This window comes from Bos taurus, chromosome 7, assembly GCF_002263795.3.
Source record: "Bos taurus isolate L1 Dominette 01449 registration number 42190680 breed Hereford chromosome 7, ARS-UCD2.0, whole genome shotgun sequence".
NCBI classification, from domain to species: domain Eukaryota; kingdom Metazoa; phylum Chordata; class Mammalia; order Artiodactyla; family Bovidae; genus Bos; species Bos taurus.
The window spans coordinates 63,070,035-63,090,767 of record NC_037334.1 but is presented as its reverse complement, the minus strand read 5'-3'; the positions used below and the strand labels follow the sequence as shown (position 1 = coordinate 63,090,767).

Sequence of the window (20,733 nt, the reverse complement as noted above, 5' to 3'; positions counted from 1 at the left end):
GAGAATAATAAAAGGAGGAGGAAATAAGAGGAGGAGAAAGGAAGGCATTTCCCAAAGCAGGTGACATCTGCTTATTTTGTTGAAAGAGGAGAAGGAAGAACTTTCACAAAAAGAATTACAATAAAAGCTTTATTCTCAGCAGCCAACTCATGTCTCCCACCAGTGAGTCATGCTGATGTTGTGGGGAGCCGTGGCTGATGTTAGTGAGAGGTATGGCTGGTGTTGGTGGAAGGCATGGTTGATATTGGTGAGAGGCATGGCTGGTGTTGGTGAGGGGCATGGTTGCTGTTGGGAGCCATGGCTGATGTTGGTGGGGGCCATGGCTGGTGTTGGTGAGAGATATGGCTGGTGTTGGGAGCCATGGCTGATGTTGGTGGGAGGCATGGCTGGTGTTGGTAAAAGGCATGGTTGATGTTGGTGAGAGGCATGACCGGTGTTGGTGAGGGGCATGGTTGGTGTTGGGGGCCATGGCTGATGTGCGGGGGGGTGGGGGGGGCATGACTAATGTTGGTGGGAGCCATGGTTGATGTTGGTGAGGGCCATGGCTGATATTGGTGAGGGCCATAGCTGATGCTGTTGGGGGCCATAGCTGATGTGGGTGAAAGGCACAGCTGATGTTGGTGAAAGGTATGGTTGATGTTGATGAGAGGCATGGCTGATGTTGGTGAGAGGCATGGACAATGCTGGTGAGGGGCATCACTGATGTCTGAAAAACAGGGGCCTAAAAGGAGCCCTGAAAGGAGGAAGGATTGGCTTGTTCTCTGTGTCTAAGAAGGACAGCCCTTCCTTAGCAATGAGCAACAATGATCAGTATACTCCCAGGTTCTAGGAGACGTCTTAGGGAAATGACTAGAGAATACGCCCAAGGGAGCTACAACTGCAACATTACCACATAGTGCCTATGAGGATGCAATCCTGAGAACCACTGAACAGAGGAAATCCCAGGCCAGAAAGAAATCTTCCTAGATCATTTTTTCCAACCTCCTGCCTCTAAGCATCCCTTCCCTAACTGCCCTGTGCCAAAGGACTCAGCACAGAATGACATTCAGTCCTATTCTTTCATCTTTTCATAGCTGTCTGAGCCAACCCATGCACTGAGGTCCTTGAAGACAAAGAGAGTGCCCCAACTGATTGGATATATGCTTAATCCACATGGAAGGTGCTGGGCACACAGTGGGCCCTTCACACCCATCTGATAGTTGATCAACAGGGTAAAATGCTTCTAGTCTCTCTCAATAACATCTATATTGTTGCTTAGGATTACAGTCTAAACATACTTCATTTCATGCACTCCACTATCTACCCCTGTTCCAAAGTCCAATCTGTCATTTGCTTGAGAGGACACCTAGGTACCTGCCTCTGCAGAAGTGAGCTAGCGTACCTACTCTGCAGGTAACATCTCCAAATCTGGAAGTGACCTCCAGGAAGAAATGAACAGATAGGCTCACTCTATAAAACGAGAAGCACAGGTGCAGATAAATTTTTTAAAAACCATAGATAATTGTTCACTTAACATATAATGAACAGATTCCTGGCTAAGCAATTTATCTGAATGTTTTACTTTTCCAACAAACCTAAAATTAGAATTAAGTATTCCTAGTTTCCAAAGGAAGAAACTGAGGGTCAGAGAAGATAAGCAACTTTCAAGGTCATACAATAAGTAGTAAACTCGACTCTAGCCTACTCCCTGACTGCTTCATCCTTACAGTACGATACTAAGAGTTCAGCCTGTGTGTGAACACTTCCAGAAGCAAGAAACTCACCATCTCCTTAGGGAGTCTCTTCCATTACCTGATAGCTCGAATGGTTAAAATATTCTTTCCTCACATTGGGCAGCCACTTCCCACTCCGAAAGTCCCATCTGCCTTCCCTAGTCAGTTGGAACAAGTCAATAGCCTACAGAAGGTACCTAAACTGTGGAACCAGAAGGGTCAGGTTGTATTCCTACCCTACCACCTACTAGCCATGTAACTTTCAACCAAGTCATTTCTGCCATCTGTGCCTTGGTTGCTTCATGTGGATGACAGGAACACAAATACATACCTCATGTAGTGCTCTGGAAAAGAAGACATAAACAATATCTGCAGAGGGCTTGGTTTAGTGCCTGGCAAACAGTAAATATCCAAGAATATTATTTTACTAAGTTGAGTCTCTCTTCCCCATGACAGCCCTTCAGAGATTTGTTAAAAAATGATCTCTCTGTCTATGTTTTCTCTGAGCCAAACACCCACAGAGTCTTTAATTATTCCTTACAGGTCAATTCCAAGTTTGTTTACCAGCCCAGTTGTTCCTTTCTGGACCTGCTCCAACCTGTTAATGTCCCTCTTAAGATGCAGGACCTGTGATGGAAAATAATAAATTAGCCAAGATGTGAAGTACAGTCCACATCCAGTATTTCTTGCCATATCAGCTTCTTTTATCTCTAGGTTTTTCTGAATTTCTTCAGAATTGTCAGGTGTAATCTAGACTACATAAGATTTTAATGAAGAATATTTGAGTCTTACCAACAAAGACTTTTATTTTTATTTGTAATAATGGCTAAGATACTAAGTAGTTTTTATCTAGCACGATATCAACACCTGATTTTCTCCTTTAATTACAACAATGCTAGGAGCACTATTATTAATGCTATTTTACTGACAAAAAATTTAAAAAACAGATTTGAAGAGGTTAAGTAACTTGCCCAAGATCATACAGCTACACGGTAGAACCAGATTTGAGTTCGCCATGATATCCTACTCCCCATTGCAAGTGTTTATGGTATGCTCATTATATATAAATATTTTCAGGGATAAAAATGGAATATGACATAGGCAAAAAAAACATAAGCAGGGCAGTTTAATAGCAAATGAAATGCACTGCACCAAACTACGCTGAATTGCCAAACTCCACTGTCACCAAGATCTCTCCTTCTCCCCTCCAGCACATTCCAGTGTCTAGGGCTTCTTGGGTAATAAGCATTAAAACAGAAAAAGGAAAAAGAAGTGGTCACCTCTCTTCTTCAGCTTCCACTTACTCACCATTGCCTTCAGCGCTGGCCACTAGCAGACTTCCCCTTGTGAGGAATTCATCTTCAGTGAGGAGCCAAGCTGCTGGTCCTGGAGTAGGGAGGGGTCCCTTGACATTGCTAGAGGCTTTCTGCCTTAGAAACATTCATACCCTTTGACTCAGCAATTTTGCTTCCAGGCCATGAACACAGGTTTGTGAGCACGGGGGCTTTTCATGGCATAAATTATAATAGTTCAAAATTGGAAATAATATAAATGGCCATCAAAGACGGACAGCTAAATGAATGCTGATATAGTCACACACTGGTTCATGCAGTCACTCACAATTATCTTTCTAAAGGTTTAATAACAAGAAGAAATAAAATTCTCATTTAGAACCTTCAGTAAAAAAGCAGGAAACAAAACTGATTATAATCTATAAAGAAAAAAAAAAAACCTAGAGGAAATTTACTAATATGTTAACAGTAGGTATCTAGATAATAGGATTTCCAGGTAGGTTTTACTTTTTCTTTGAACCTTGTTGTATTTTTCTAATATGCATTCATGGCTTTTATCATCAGAGGAAAATGTTATTTTTCTAAAGGATGGAAAGAATCTGGTCTGAGGGCTGCCAGCCAGCTTGTGAAGAACAGTTTTTGCCACTGGACAGTTTCCATCTGTGCAGCAGCAATTACTACTCCGTTACCATCAGATCATCTTAATCCTATTGATTGAAATGCCAAAGTAATTCTATTAATTTACTACTTAAGAGATAAATTACTAAGAACAGAGCAGAAGAATTACCAGAGAATGCTGTTGTATTCCTCTAGGTGTGAATGTGGGTGGTCTTTGTAGATTCAAGTGTAAAATGCAAAGAAGCCTCTAGAAGTTCATATATTCATTCCCTATCATACAGCCTAGAGCAACCAATGAAAATTGAAATCAATAAAAACTGTCTTGAACATTTACAATGTTCCAGGTACCAAAGTAAGCACTGCAGAAGAACTATTTCATCTCTGTCACAACTCTGTGAGTGACAACAACGATACCCGTTTTACAGATGCAGAAACAAAGATGATAAGTAACTTGTCTGAGGCCACACAGGTCGTAAACAGAAGAGCATGAATGCCCAGGGATCAAACCCACCCCCCCTGCAGTGGAAGCCTGGATTCTTAGCTACTGGACCACTGGTAGTGATCTGTAAGTTAGGACAGGAAGGATCGACACTCTATGGATGAGGAAAGTGATGCTTCAGTACAACAAAGGATGCATTCATGATCACGGAAGAAAGAAGAGAAATGAGTAGTAGTCAAACTTAGGACTTCTGATCCTACACCCAGTTTGTTCCATTTGCCTCAGAGCCATGCAACAAGCAGCAGAGGGCCGTGGAATTTGGATCCCTATTTGGTCCTCCTATGGAGCACAGGGAGGTGACCCCGCTAGAGGATCCTGAAGGTATAGGGTGAAAAGGGAGGAAACCCTCAAAAGGAAAAGACAGTCTCAGCAATGACTCTTGCCACCCTTTCACCACCAGCCCTCCTTCCTCCTAAAACCAGGAAGGGACACTAGCCGTCTAGCATCATCATCCATCTACCTTGTTTTCAGCTCATTGGGTCCCTCAGGCTTCACTGACATGTCTTCTGAATACTCCTCAGTAAATACTACTTGCAGAAGCTGGTACTAAGCTGCAGAGGAGCAGGAACTTAAAACAATGCATATTCAAGTTGAGTGAGCTATATTAGCACATTTGAACAGCTGCTCCAAAACATATGGCAAAATTCCACCTCAATTAGAGTCACATATCAACTCAGCCACCAAATTACCTTGATTACGTCATTTAACCTTTCCAAGTCTCCATTTCCTCAAGTGAAAACTAGAGAAGAAAATGGTACCCACCTCACCGAGTGGTTGAGTGGATTAGAAAGCATGTATGGGAAACTTCTTAACAAGGTGGGCAGCAATTAGAAAATGTTTGATCATTGGTAGCCATTGCGATTCTTGTTAGTTAATCTCTTTAGTCAATTTCCTTGTCTATAAATGGAGATGACATTCCTTCTGAATGTCATCTAAATCATTAATTTATATAAGGTGCTCAAAAAATATCTTTTTTTTAACGCACAAGATGTCCCAGTTCCATAATTCTATGACTCTTCTACCCACTTCTTCCCCAAGACGTTAGAACCTGCTAAGTAAGACAAAGAAGTTCCACTCCACTAAGCATAGCTGCAGCTCTCTGTCTTAGAGGATTCAGGGGAATCAAGGAGGGCTATTTAGAGCCTTATTAGAGATTGGGAGCATCAATAAAACTCTGTATTTACACACAAATACCCACTTCAACTAAATCCTCTCAACTCACAGTTAAGTGTGCTCTTTCTGAAGACCATTCACTCAGTTTATTAATGGCAGATGCAGATTTGAATCCAAGTTGCTTTTTCTACAGTTTAAGGTCATTTCTTCCCCACTGCCCACTGAAGACTGTTTACTATTTTCTCAGCACCCTCCTTTGAATCATAGTCTCTTGGATGCCTGAAGACCACACACATCTAAGATTCACTCTTAGGAAAGAAAACCTGTTTTCTCTGGAACAAATAGACCTATTTTGCCAGTACATTTCCTAGGGGTTCATTGCAACTTGGCTTATTTTCCACACTAGGTCTGAACCAGCACAGATCTGGGAGGGGAAAGTAATATGGTTTTCTAATAGGTTCAGACATCCAAGCACTAATTGGTCTTCACACAGGTTTCCCTCAATTAATTTGGGAGTTCTTTGAATACAAGAGCTATAGCATATCTATTATTAAGATATTTAAAAGAGAAGTCTCTGGATTTTGTTGTTCAGTAGCTTAGTCGTGTCCAACGATTTGGGACCCCATGGACTGCAGCATGCCAGGCCTCCCTGTCCTTCACCAACTCCTGGAGATTGCTCAAATTCATGTCCATTGAGTCAGTGATGCCATCCAATCATCTCAGCCTCTGTCATCCCCTTCTCCTTCTGCCTTCTATCTTTCCCAGCATCAGGGTCTTTGCCAGTGAGTTAGCTCTTTGCATCAGGTGGCCAAAGTATTGGAGCTTCAGCATCAGTCCTTCCAATGAATATTCAGGACTGATTTCCTTTAGGATGGACTGGTTGGATCTCTTTGCAGTCCAAGGGACTCTCAAGAGTCTTCTTCAACATCACAGTTCAAAAGCATCAATTCTTCGGCACTCACCTTTCTTTATAGTCCAACTCTCACATCCACATATGACTACTGGAAAAACCATAGCCTTGACTAGACAGACCTTTGTTGACAAAGTAATGTCTCTGCTTTTTAATATACTGTCTAGATTTGTCATAGCTTTTCTTCCAAGGAGCAAGTGTCTTTTAATTTCACGACTGAAGTCACTATCTGCAGTGATTTTGGAGCCCACGAAAATAAAGTTGGTCACTGTTTCCACTGTTTCCCCATCCATATGCCATGAAGTAATGGGACTGGATGCCATGATCTTAGTTTTTTGAAAGTTGAGTTTTAAGCCAACTTTTTCACTCTCCTCTTTCACTCTCATCAAGAGGCTTTTTAGTTCCTCTTCACTTTCTGCCATAAGGGTGGTGTTATCTGCATATCTGAGGTTATTGATATTTCTCCCGGCAATCTTGATTCCAGCTTGTGATTCATTTAGCTCAGAATTTAGCATGATGTATTCTGCATATAAGTTAAATAAACAGGGTGACAACATACAGCCTTGATGTACTCCTTTCCCAGTTTGGAACCAGTCTGTTGTTTCACGTTTGGCTCTAACTGTTGCTTCTTGACCTGCATAGAGGTTTCTCAGGAGGAAGGTCAGGTGGTCTGGTATTCCCATCTCTTTAAGAATTTTCCACAGTTTGTTGTGATCCACACACAACAAACTCTGGGGTTAGCTGTACCTAAATAGGGCTTCCCAGGTGCTGCTAGTGGTAAAGAACCTGCCTGCCAATGCAGGAGACAAGAGATGAGGATTAGATCCCTAGGTTGGAAAGATCCTTTGGAGGAGGGCACGTCAACCCCCTCCAGTATTCTTGCCTGGAGAATCCCATGGACAGAAGAGCCTGGCAGGCTGCGGTCCAAAGTATGGCAAAGAATCAAACCCAACTGCAATGACTTAGCACAAATAACATTTAACCTCTACAAATCTCAGTTTCCTCATAAGTAAAATGGGGGTAATTAATCCAACCCAAAGGATTATTACTGAACTGACTGACTGAAAGGATTAGATTCAGGATTCAGTACCATAAATAAAGCTCTTTGTGTAAGGCCTGGTCCTTTATAACCACTCAATAAGGGCTGTTATATTTTTATTATTTATATTCTGCTCAGTCACCTAGTACAACCTTTGACATACAGTAGGCACTTCATAATTATTTCAGATAAATAAGTAAATAAGTGAAGCAATAAATTAATGCCATCTCAAATGAGATGATAATGATCTCAAAGTACTTAGTGAATGCAAAAAGTTGACTGACCTAAGAAAGCAATTTATTGCTACAGCATCTTTAAGCATCATGCCCTTTACCACTCTAAAGTTGATAAAGGAAGGTGGTATTTCAAAGATGGGTGAACTGAGACAGAGAAAATAAAATGAAAGACAAGTTGACTACAGAGAAATTCTGAGTGACAATTTAATAAATAGTCAAGAAGGATTTATTCACTCCCTTCCTGTCTGTTGGGTCTGGCCAAATAGTCAAGCAGAAGATGCCCCAGACCCTGGTCACGTTAGGGCTCTGCCATCTGAGATGCTGAGATGAGATCTTAACCTTTTAGTTGATCCTCAGTGTCATCAGCTGTACCTGGAGATGCTGTCATGCAGGTGGCAGGAAGATCAAATGAATTGGAAGTGCCAAGTATACCAAAAGTGTTATTTGTGTGAAAGTGATCGTCAGATTCTTCTCAACCCATAATTTCCAATTCTCAGAGCTCCATGAATTCTCACTCACAGTTCCAAAGAGTCATACAAACATTTCTACTATAAACCAGAGCAGCACCTCAGAGGGACTCTGGAAATCTCTATCACTTGGGATAGTCAATAAAACAGTGTGGGCTTTAGATACCAACAACTGACTATTGATTATAAGTGGGGTCTGCCACTTACAAGCTATATGACCTCTGCTAAATTTCAGAAAATGCAAGCATCAGTTTCCCCATCTAAAAAATGAAGGTAATGCTGTCATCATCATAGGATTGAAAGAAAGTGCTCAGCACATAGTAAGTACTCAGTGAATAGTAGCTATTACTATCATTAGCTAATAACACATCTTTCTGTTTTTATCATATTACTATTAATATTTCTCAATATTCATACTCCCAGAACTTTGCCACATCAAATGACAATTCCCTGCTGATCAATGCAGTCTTTTTTTCCCAAAACTTTTTGTATAGAATCCCTGAGCTGCATTCTCTACAAAGACATACTTTTCCAGTGGAATTTATCTGATTAAAAAGAAAACTGCATTGAAGGTAATGAGAGCCATTTGCTCTCCTGTCCAACTCGTGGGATGCATGCTAATTACACAGGGCCTGCTAAGAGCTTTGACTCCAGCAGAGTAACCCCCATAGGCCTGTTCAGCAACCAAGCCTCTGAAGAATAGCCCCCCACCCGAATTCCTAACATTGTGACTCATCTAGGGGGTTACTTGAAGCTAACAGGCTTAAGCCAATAATTCTTTGTGGAACCAGACCACTGAATGACACTGAAGATCAGAGGCACAGGAAAACTTCCTGAAGTGAGATACACAGGGACAGTCAGGGCAAAGTGAGACGATGGTTGCAGAATTATATTTAGTGACCTAGGAGGGGGAAATGAAAGGCATAGGTTTGACCTAGGACATTAATCTCAGTCATTCTGTAGGATGGCTATACATGCTCCTGAAAGAAAAAGATGGCTTCTCCTTTTATTTTCCTGCCTTGGACTTTCCCAGAGGACATCAGGTATTTTCCCCCAAAGACTGATTAAAGCTATCAGGGCCAGAATTCAGGGCTTTTTGACTCCAGTCAAATCACATCATTGATGCTAAGTACCTGCACAGCTAAATTCTGCTTCCTCTGAAGTACCAGGCGTATACAAGTATACAATTAACAAATTCCTCTGAAGTACCAGGCGTATACAAGTATACAATTAACAAATACCTATTGAGCCCTGACCAGGTGCCAGGCTTTGCACTTCATGAAAACCATATGGAAGAAGTTTGCCAAAGTCATGTTTTTGGGGTCTTGTCTACATAACATATAACTGTCCCAATTTGGGGAAAAGAAAGGTTGCAGACATGAAGGTTGAACTTGAACCAGAAAACATCAAGGACTGCCATGATTCTGGTCCTGAAACAAGCACATGAGGTAAGAAGAAGGGAGATGAGAAGAAAGAAAACATTGGCACGGTTTAAGCAAATGCAGTGTGGTATGCCAGAGTTAGACAATCAAGCCACAAGCTCCTTAAGCCTTAATTTTCTTACTTTAAAATGGGGGCAGACATCCCTTCCTCTCAGGTTGTTTAAAGGATAAACTGTGATAAAATATTTAATGTTAGGGGATTTTTTGCCAGCAAACAATAAAAATTAAAATGAAGCTTTCTGAAAATTAAATGAGATGCTGTGAGAGGCAGACATCCATCTTTAGGTGACCACACTTGATTATCCACAGGAAACTCTACCTTTGATCGACTGGGTTTGAGGACCTAGGATGCTCTAGGAGGACAAGGACTGGGGTAAAGCAAGTGAAGGCACAAACTTTAAGGAGGCGCTCACTTTCAGGGCTCTGCACGTGCAGGGTTGGTACCTACACAGATCTCAAAGTAAGAGCCTCTTTGAATTTTGACAGGCGCCTCATTCTTCTCACCCTACTTCATGAGGATACTTAAATAAAAGCAACAGAAGAATTAATGGAGGGAAAGCTATCTAGAAGAACAGACTGGAAGCAATGCTAAGGAATGTGAGATATCCCAAGAGAATCTGACTTCCCTAAGGGCAGGGGAAGAACCAGATAGAACCTCAAGGTTCCTTTCAGCCTCAAGGATCCAAGGTTTGTTTTGTTTCTTTAACTCTTTGGCTGCACCCCTGAAGCACATGAGACCTTAGTTTCCTGACCAGTGATTGAACCCCCATCCCTTGCGTTGGAAGGCAGAGTCTCAACCACTGGGCCACTAGGTATGCCCCCAAGATTTCATCTCACTGCAGACAAGAACCCTGTTCAAATACTTGCACTTCTTATCCAGATAATGGTTCCTTATAAGAGGCAGATCTAGCTGCAGAAGGTAAGACAGAAAAGGGAAGGGAGTCTTGCTTCATAAGACCTGGAGAAGCAGGCTCAGGGCATGCCAACTGTGCCATTCTGCTCCCTAAGGGGTGCTTAGCAGATCATGAAGTGAAACTAATAACATGTCAGGCACTCCAGGCCAACCTAAGCCCCTTACTGCAATCAAATAAAACCGGAATTGCACAGCTGGCCAAAGCCAGCCAGCTGTTGAACTGAGGGTGCAGCCCAGGCAAAGCTGACAGTGACCAGCAAGGCCCACACTGTGCAACAACCCCCCGAGTCCCTGGTGTCAGAGTAACAGACAGGAAACTGGTTCAGTCCACAAGGTCAGAGAGTGCCAGCCTTACTCAGCCTCATCCCTTCCTAGGACCTAGGATACCTACCCCTCACACCATCCCTCCATTCCTTTCTAAGGACAGCCCCACAGGCAGAAGAAAGCTTTCTCCCCAGAAATATACAACACGGACATCAACAAATGTCAGGTCTTCCCAAACGTGTACAGAGGCAAAAGTTCACAAAACTCAGAAAAATTCTGATTTCTGTCCCCATCTGCCTCCAAATACTGCCTTCCTCCTCTGAACCACCAGAGCACTCCAGTTATGCTCCTTAGGCTGAGGGCAACCTCTTATGGTTGTTTATATGTACCTACTCTAGTCTATCTGCTGAACTATAAACAATAAGTGGGCAAAAGCTACTCATCGACAAATGATCATTGGAAATTCCCTGGCAGTCCAGTAGTTAGGACTCTGTGCTTTCATGGCTGAGGGCTGGGTTCAATCCCTGGTCAGGGAACTAAAATCCCACAAGCTGTGTGGTGTGGACAAGAAAAAAAAAGAAAAGAAAAGATCATTGAGTGCTACTACCTGTCAGGCACTGTAGACAAACACCAACTCAGTCCACACAGAAGGCTTCTTCTGTAGACAGCAACATATTTATCCGCCTCTCCTCCACAGCGCCTTATCCATGTAGTAGGTGCATAATAAATTAGAAGGATCAGAGGACTGTAGAGCAAGAGAACCCATAAAAATCAGACAAGCCCCCACTCAATAATCTAGTCTCTTGACAGTGACTGATAATCCACCCTGTTCCCCTTTCCTGCTGGGTCAGGCTCCAGACCCATCTTCCAAGCAGCTGCTCAAAGTAAAGTGTTTACCACGGCTGACCTAATCCAAAACTTCCATTTCCCAGATGGAGAAACTGGGGACCATCTGAGAAAAAGAATTAGCCCAAGAATTAGACCAAGAAAAATTTAGACACAGAGCCAAAACTACATCTCAGTTTCCCAGCCCCACCTTCATATTTCTCCCTCTATTCCACAATGACTTTTATAATTGTGTATGAAGTAAAGGGAAAACGTGGAAACAGTGTCAGATTTCATTTTCTTGGGCTCCAAAATCAATGCAGGTGGTGACTGCAGCCACAAAATAAAAAGATGCTTGTTCCTTGGAAGAATAGCTATGACAAACCTAGACAGTGTATTGAAAAGTGGAGACATCACTTTGTTGACAAAGGTCCATGTAGTCAAACTATGGTTTTTCCAGCAGTCATGTATGGATAAGAGAGTTGGACCATAAAGAAGGTTGAGTGCCAAAGAATTGATGCTTTCAAAATGTGGAGATGGAGAAGACTCTTGGAGTCCCTTGGACAGCAAAGAGATCAAACTAGTCAATCCTAAAGGAAATCAACCCTGAATATTCACTGAAAGGATGAAGCTGACGCTCCAATACTTTGGCCACCTGATGTGAAGAGCTGACTCATTGGAAAAGACCCTGATGCTGGGAAAGATTGAGAGGGCAAGAGAAGAAGGGGGTGACAGAGAATGAGATGGTTGGATGGTATCACTGAGTCAACGGACATGAGTTTGAGCAAACTCTGGGAGACAGTGAAAAACAAGGAAGTCTGGCATGCTGCAATTCCTGGGGTCGCAAAGAGTCTGATATGACTTAGTGACTGATCAAAAACAACAACAGGAAGCAAATGCTCCTGGAAACATAGACAGACCTTCTGTCAACACCTGACTAAGTTGACCTGGTACTTTCTATAAGGAATAAACACCAGTTCATTAGATTACCTCCCTACCAAGGCAAAGGGGATGTCCTGGCCCAAGTCAGAGGACACATCTGCCTGGAAACCAAATTGGACACCCACCATTTGGAGGGGTCTTTTGGAGAGTGCATTTCCCAACCTTGGCCAGGCTACAATTTAATTTAACAGCTGAGAAATCCAGATGGATTATTTGTACTAACAAGGCATCAAGGAGGGACAATCTTCCTTAACTTCCAAACCCACCACAAGGACACAGAACAGGGGGTGCATTCCTGGCTACTCCCAACCTTGAAGACTCAGTGCTCCATTCTCAATTCTTCATCCTTTCCCTTTTTCTGTGTCCCTCCCACTCTCTCTCTCTCTCCCCCCTTCATTTCCCTCCTTCACTCCCACACATGCTCACTAAACTTCTCTTTAATTCTCCAAGTCCTCTCTCACCTCTAGACTTTACACATGCTGTTCCTTCTACCCCAAACACTCTCCTTCTCTGTTTCTTCCAGGTCAATTCCATACTCAACCTTCACGTTTTACTGTAAAAAACACTATCTCCACAAAGCCTCTTGGAAGCCACCTCCTCTCCCCGGGTGCAGTTGGTACACACCCTCTGTGCTCACTGACTTCCTCGTTTGTAGCACTGGCCACGCCACAGACACCTCCACTTTCCTCTTCCTCTCTCTCCCACCCCCACTTCTCTTCTTACTCTGTGTCTCCAGCTTCCTCCTCCAGCTCTCTGCATCCCTCCCTTGGCTGTCCTCAGCCTCTGAATCACTCTTCTGCCCCTCATTTTGCCCTCCCTCCCTTTTCCCCCCAATCCCTGACCTCCTGACTTCCCTGCCCATGGTGAACTCAGGACATGGAATCTGTTGGCGTCAAGATGGAGGGACCCCCCCACTGCTACCCCCACCCACCGTGGTCCTTGGGCATGTGGTACCATGAAGGGTCTAATTGAAATAGTTTCTCCCCAGGCTAACTGCCAAGCCCAACTCATTTGAAATTCAGATTGACAACTGCACATTGATTCCCTATTTCCAATTGATGCTGCAACTAGGGAATGAGAATCTGAGCATTGATCGGGCCTGGCTTCCAACAAATCCCTGAGAAATGAGCTGTTCCACTGAAGAAAAATGAGGGGACTGAATGGGAAGGCAGCAAGACACACACACACTCATCCTCCCCTGAGGGCTCCAGATAAATTCAGGTCCCAAGACCAGATGAGTAAAGAAGAAAATTTTAAAAAGAGGGAATATTATAGATTACTAAAATGATGGTTTAGAACCAGAAGGACTCTTAGAGATTATTCTAATCCCCTCATTTTATAGCTTGGGAAACTGAAAGCTCAAAAGGGAAGTGATTCATCAAAGGTCACAAAGCCCCCTCTTTACTCTGTCACCCTCCTTCCAATGCCACTGTAGAACAGACTCCTGGACTTTTGCTTAATCTCTGTCATTAGGAGTCAAAACTGAGGCCCTTTAAGTACCAAAGTTTCCTAACGCGACAAATGCCCTAAGAGGCACTAGACAGTTCAAGGCTCTGTCCAGTCAGTGCAGCTATCGCCATAAGCCTTCTCAACGAGGGACAGAACCCTTAGTCCCAGGAGACCTTACGGACATTCTGAAAATGACTATTAATCAAATCTGTCTAAATCAAGTCTGATTCACCACATTACATCTCAGTAATCCCTGAAACAATTTGCATCATTTCCAAATACTTTCATAGGGTCAGCAAATCCTAACAATCAAGTATTTCATTTCTCGTACTCACTCCCAGCCTCTGCGTCCAGTCCCTCACTATCTACAAGCAAAGGCTTAAGCTCACCAGAGGCAGTGGCTGCAAACGTGCATGAAGGGCCCCTGGGCGCCTATTTTCTCCGCACAGAGGCGCAAAGCACAGATTTACTTGAGGGGGCCCTAGAAATAATTCTGTGCAAAACGTGCTGTCTAAATATAGCCAGAAATGTACAATGATCATCAAGTGGAAAGGCATGGCTATTTGACATTCAAATGGAGGATGTATCAGAAAAAGAATTAGAGAAATTTTGGACAAGGGCAGTAAGGGATGGGAGGCGATTTTAGGTGGTTCAAAACATAATAATAACCTAGAATCATCATTTCAGTCATTTGCATTATCCCAGGAAGAAAGTCTCCATTGGGTGTTACCGTGTCTCTAACACCTTTCCAGCACTCGCTGATCTTCTTTTGGAACTGAAGGCAGATCTCAGGTTCGGGATGTCAGCCAGCAACAGAATTTAACTAGGATTTTAAACTCTTCTCTTTCTGTTTTGTTTTCATTGTATTCACTGCTGTGGTTGTCCTCTATTACGGCAAGTAATACTGGTTTTTCATTTGTGAAGAGTGAAATACAAAGTTACCTTTCTTTTTAAAGAAGTGAGATAATTCAAGGAGAACTTTTTTCCCTAAATAACAAATATTTAAAACATATCACCTCCATATCCACTTTTAAATAAGTATAAATATTTCAACATCTGACATTACTGTGACCGAAACTATGAATTTTCAAGATGATTAGAAATATACACAGAAAACAAGATAAAGCCTTCAAAACGTACATGTCAATGCAATGAAAACTTTAAAGTGACTAATAGTAGAAATGATTAAAAAAAAAAAAAACTCGGAAAAAACTGTCAGTGTTCCAAGAAACCATGATACATGGGAGGGGCTAGACTAGAGAATCTCAAAATTTCCAAGAATTCTACTGTGAGCCACCTAACAAAACAGAGACGCATTTATTTGCTAAGTCACACTACTTCTTCCCCAGTTTCAAGGGTGGTAAATTCAGAGTGTGTACGGGGATTGCCAGGGGTCAGACACAGGTTTTGATTTTCTTGGCTGTAACAATACAACAGAGCTTCAAAACAAGTAGTAACACCACCTACTATCATGATTTATATTCTTCGTAGTTTACAAAAATTTTTCCTATACGTCATAGCATTTGGAAGAAGCAGGGCTTGAAAATGTGAGTTCTAATCTTTTCCCTTACTCAAGGGCTGTGTGATGTGAGGCCAGTTAATTTCTCAGAGTCTCAGTTCCCACCAGTTCAGTTCACCATACAAGGACTGTTGGTGAGTCAAAGGCCAGGTGACCAGACTGTAAGTGCCTTGCTGCAGACGTATGAGCTAGGATAATCAGAAGATGCTGCAGCTTGGGGAGGATTCAGATATTAAATGGCATATTTTGCTAACAGCAAATGGTAGGGAATATTTTGGGGCAAATTCATTTTCTCACTGTACTGCCTAATGGGATTCAGGATTATGAAAGAGGCCTGAGGGCAAAAGAAGTCTTATGCTATAGTAACAGCTAGGAGAGAGGACCACGTTCCCAAACCTTATTATCTGAGGGGAGGGGCTGAGAGAGGATAGGAGCTTATGAAAGCTTCATAACTGCCACTCCTGGAGTGGTTCGAGAAGTGAATCATAGCAGCAGTGAAGTCATAAATCACCGGTTATGTGCCCGTGGTTCCCTTTGTCACACCAGAGTCACACAGAAGCCATGGGTCTGGTGCTGAATGGAGAAAAAGCTGGGACTATGGTAAAGTAAGGCCACGGAAGGCGTTTGGCAGGACTTCCAAGTCATGCAGGGGCTACAGTGCAGCTGAAAGCAGCAGTGAGACCAGGAGAAACTCCAGACTGACTCTCAACTGCCACATGCACACACACACACACACACACACACACACGGTAATGGAAGAGCAAGACAGTACTGAGTGCTGGCTTTGAACCAAGAACCATCTTTGACATTTTTTATCTGTGCTACCTCAGTGACTCCTTGTGCAGCACTTCTTTTGGTGTATCAGGCAACTGCAGTTTAGAGACGTTAGGTAATGTTCCCATGGTCACACAGCCAGTAAATGACTGAGACAGGATTGATTCCAAATTATCTGTTCTTTTCACTCTTTATGAACCATTCTATATTACATGTGACAGTATAATTCAGTAACACACACATATAATATATATAGCACACACGTACAGCCACAAAGGCATTTGACATTTTCACACCCTGTACCCCATGTCTACATACATGCCATGAAAGTGAAAGTTAAGTCGCTCAGTCGTGTCTAACTCTTTGCAACCCCATGGGCTATAGACCACCAGGCTCCTCCATCCATGGGATTCTCCAGGCAAGAATACTAGAGTGGGTTGCTATATGTACACACAAAAACACCCATACTAAATATCACTCTTAACAACACACTTTGACAGGAACACAGGTCTTCATATTTTTGTATATCCAAATATATGTAACACAGTTCACTTCAGTTCAGTTGCTCAGTCGTGTCCAACTCTTTACGACCCCATAGACTGCAGCATGCCAGGCCTCCCTGTCCATCACCAACTCCCGGAATTTACTCAAACTCATGTCCATTGAGTCAGTGATGCCATCCAACCATCTCATCCTCTGTCATTCCCTTCTCCTCCTTCCTTCAATCATTCCCAGCATCAGGGTCTTTTCCAGTGAGTCAGTTCTTCACACCAGGTGGCCAAAGTATTGGAGTTTCAGCTTCAACATCAGTCCTTCCAATGAATATTCAGGACTGATTTCCTTTAGGGTGGACTGGTTTGATCTCCTTGCAATCCAAGGGATTCTTAAGAGTCTTCTCCAAAACCCAACACCACAATTCAAAATCATCAATTCTTTGGTGCTCAACCTTCTTTATAGTCCAACTCTCACATCTATACATGACTACTGGAAAAACCATAGCCTTGACTAGATGGACCTTTGTAGGCAAAGTAATGTTTCTGCTTTTAAATATGCTGTCAAGGTTGGTCATAACTTTCCTTCCAAGGAGTAAGCATCTTTTAATTTTGTGGCTGCAATCACCATCTGCAGTGATTTTGGAGCCCCCCCCCAATAAAGTCTCTCACTGTTTTCACTTTATCCCAATCTATCTGCCATGAAATGATGGGACTGGATGCCATGATCTTCGTTTTCTGAATGTTGAGCTTTAAGCCAACTTATTCACTCCCCTCTTTCACTTTCATCAAGAGGCTCTTTAGTTCTTCTTCGCTTTCTGCCATAAGGGTGGTGTCATCTGTATATCTGAGGTTATTGATATTTCTCCCAGCAATCTTCATTCCAGCTTGTGTTTCATCCAGCCCAGTGTTTCTCCGTACAGAGTTTCTATGTAACACAATCCCTCATACACACCCAAGTCCCCACACATCCACCCACATCCATCCATTTATAAACAAAACATGCATATTCATCACACCTAGAAACCTGCCCACATCACACAAACTCACAAACATCTATACTCACACTTGTAAAAACAGTATAATGCATTGTCCCTTATTCTTTCCATCAAAACAAGCCCTTTACAGCCTAGATGTACATCAACAGATGAATGGATAAAGAAGCTGTGGTACACATATACAATGGAATACTCAGCTCAGTTCAGTCACTCAGTCATGTCTGACTCTTTGCAACCCCATGACCTGCAGCACTCCAGGCCTCCCTGTCTATCACCAATTCCCGGAGTTCACCCAAACCCATGTCCATTGAGTTGGTAATGCCATCCAACCATCTCATCCTCTATCATCCCCTTCACCTCCTGCCCTCAATCTTTCCCAGCATCAGGGTCTTTTCCAATGAGCCAGCTCTTCGCATCAGGTGGCCAAAGTATTGGAGTTTCAGCTTCAATATCAGTCCTACCAATGAACACTCAGGACTGACCTCCTTTAGGATGGACTGGTTGGATCTTATACTCAGCCATAAAAAGGAAAGCATTTGAATCCATTCTAATGAGGTAGAAGAAGCTAGAGCATATTAAACGGAGAGAAGTAAGTCAGAAATAGAAATGTAAATATCGTATACTGACCCATATATATGGAATCTAAAGAGATGGCACTGATGAATTTATTTTCAGGGCAGCAATGGAGAATCAGACATAGAGAACAGACTTATGTACATGGCGGGAGGAGAGGAGGGAGAAGGGGATATGTACGGAGAGAGTAACATAGAAATTTACAATACCATATATAAAATAGATAGCCAATGAGAATTTGCTGTGTGACTCAGGGAACTCAAACAGGGGCTCTGTGACAGGCTGAATAGTGGGATGGGAAGGGAGATGGGAGGGAGGCCCTGGAGGGAGGGGACATGGGTGTACCTATGGCTGATTCTTGCTGATGTATGACAGAAAACCACAAAATTCTGTAAAGCAATTATTCTTCAATTAAGAAATCTTTTAAAAAGAGCCCTTTAGGATATGAATAAGGAATCTTCAGATTACTAAGCATGAGTGCAACCATCCTAGAAAATTTTCTGAAACTTCAAAGGAATAACTGATTATTTTCACTATTTTTCATTAGTGAGTATAATAGTCTACTTATTCTAAAATTGCTAATCCATACATGAATACTTCTGAATACTTCCTACTAACCAAGATATCTGACTAATTAATTAAAATATTGTTTCATTCATTCAGCCATTATTGAGCACCAAGTAAGTGTGAGACATACCATGGTAGACACAGTAGAAGATTAAATAAACAGACAATGAAGGCACCCCACCACAATTGCTGGTCTCGGAACACAAACACGAGTAACTCCCAAAAAGATAGCACAGTCATGACACCTGCATGGCTGGAAAGGCCCCAGTGAGTGAGGGGACGTGGCAGGGGAAGGGACACAGAGACAAGATGATCCTAAAGCATCTGGTCCTAGAGAACGGGAAGACGTCAGTGCCACCAGGGCAACTTTGGGAAGGAAGCTTGGGAAGGAAGCTGCAGCATCTGGTTTGGAATGCACTTGAGGCATGGCTTGGCAGGACATCCAGATGGACGTGCGCCCCAGGTGTCTGCAAATGAAGAAAGGGGGCCTGTGGGAAAAGACAAGGTGGAGACAGGGCTATGAGGGCCATCCATTAGAGGGGACCACTTAGACAGCGACAACGCTGACACCAGAAAAGGATCCACGGCAAAGAACACAAGAGGCAGCGCAAATCCTTGGGGAACACCACATCCAGCTTGGCCAGGTGACAGAAGCTCTCGTTTTTTGAGACACACACGTGCATCTCTACACATGCACCTCCGCCAGCATACAAGCCCCAGAGCACACACAGTGGGGCTGCACCAGCTTCCAGCTATCTCCTGGATATAATCATTTCAATCAGCTCAGTCACCCAAAGCAACAGAAATAATTGATCGTGAACCCTTCAGCTTCCAATCTTGACTGTTCTAGACATGTGCATGCCTCAGAGAGTATGGCAGGGGAAGGGCCCCTGTTCCTAGACCTCAGTCATTTGTACTACGTACTACAGTACAAAGGAACACCTAAAACTACTTTGCTGTGGGGGCAGAGTGACAGAAACAATGTGAAGCATCCCCAGTTTGATTTCAAATCCCCCAGTTCTGGCTACATCCAGGCAAGTGACCCCTGATTTACCTGGAACCTACATCTCCTTCACTAGCTGTGTCTCAGTTTTTTGAAAGTGTTTTGAAACTTTTTTGAGAGTGTTTTTGAGAAAGCATTTTTGAAAGTGTTTTGAGAGAGTCCCATAAGTATAAGCATCTAAGTTTGTCAAAGGTTCTGAGAAGACCCAAGGTAAAGATGCCTGGTTCTATTTGTGTTCCCAAATGCATTTGACTTGGGCATCTTCTTTAAAAAAAAAAAAAAATTAGCAGCTCATTCTGAAGAGAAACTTTGGGGAAAGACTGGACTGTTGTTGTTTAGTCACTCAGTCGTGCCTGACTCTTACAGCCCCATGGACTGTAACCTGCCAGGCTCCTCCGTCCATGGGATTTCCCAGGCAAGAATACTGGAGTGGGTAGCCATTTCCTCTTCCAGGGGATATTCCTGATCCAGGGATCGAACCCACATCTCCTGCATTGGCAGGAGGATCCTTTACCACCGAGCAGCTAGGGAAGCCCAAAAAGGCTGGACTACTTGATCTCTAAGATTTTTTCTGGCTGCACTGTTCCATGGACCTCTGAAAGTACAGGCTCCCAAAACACAGGGCTGGGCCTCGTGGGAAGTTATCCCTTCAGTCTCCTCTCCCAGGGAAACCAGCAGTCAAGGGTGATTGCCCAAAACCTTAGAGATGCAGCCTTAAAAGAATCAGCAGTTACTTAGCATCAATCAGACACTCTCAGCCACCTGCCAGGATCCCATGCAGGCTGATACCTGGGCTGGATAAACAAGGTAGCCTGGGCCTTACCTCATTAAGGACCCATATTACCTACTTCTCCAGTGGTTCCTAGAACTGGGCTGAGCAAGGCTGGGATCTGATCTCAGTGTGAGAAAAGCCCTCATTAACCATCTGCCTCCTCTTTCCTTTCTTAGTCTTGCTGCTTCCAAGGAGGCTGAAGCTGCTCGGTCTGCTTCCAAGCCCATGTCACCGTCCGATTTCCTGGATAAACTCATGGGGAGGACTTCTGGATACGACGCCAGGATCAGGCCCAATTTCAAAGGTAGATAATCT

General features: G+C 43.1%; 1 protein-coding gene across 1 annotated transcript in view; it reads left to right on the top strand.

The window, feature by feature from the left end:
• GLRA1 (glycine receptor alpha 1) overlaps positions 1 to 20,733 on the top strand; it is an 86,573-nt gene that overhangs the window by 17,424 nt on the left and 48,416 nt on the right. The window contains 1 exon segment of the mRNA NM_174321.2: positions 20,595 to 20,722. Coding sequence (NP_776746.1) covers positions 20,595 to 20,722 — 128 coding nt within the window.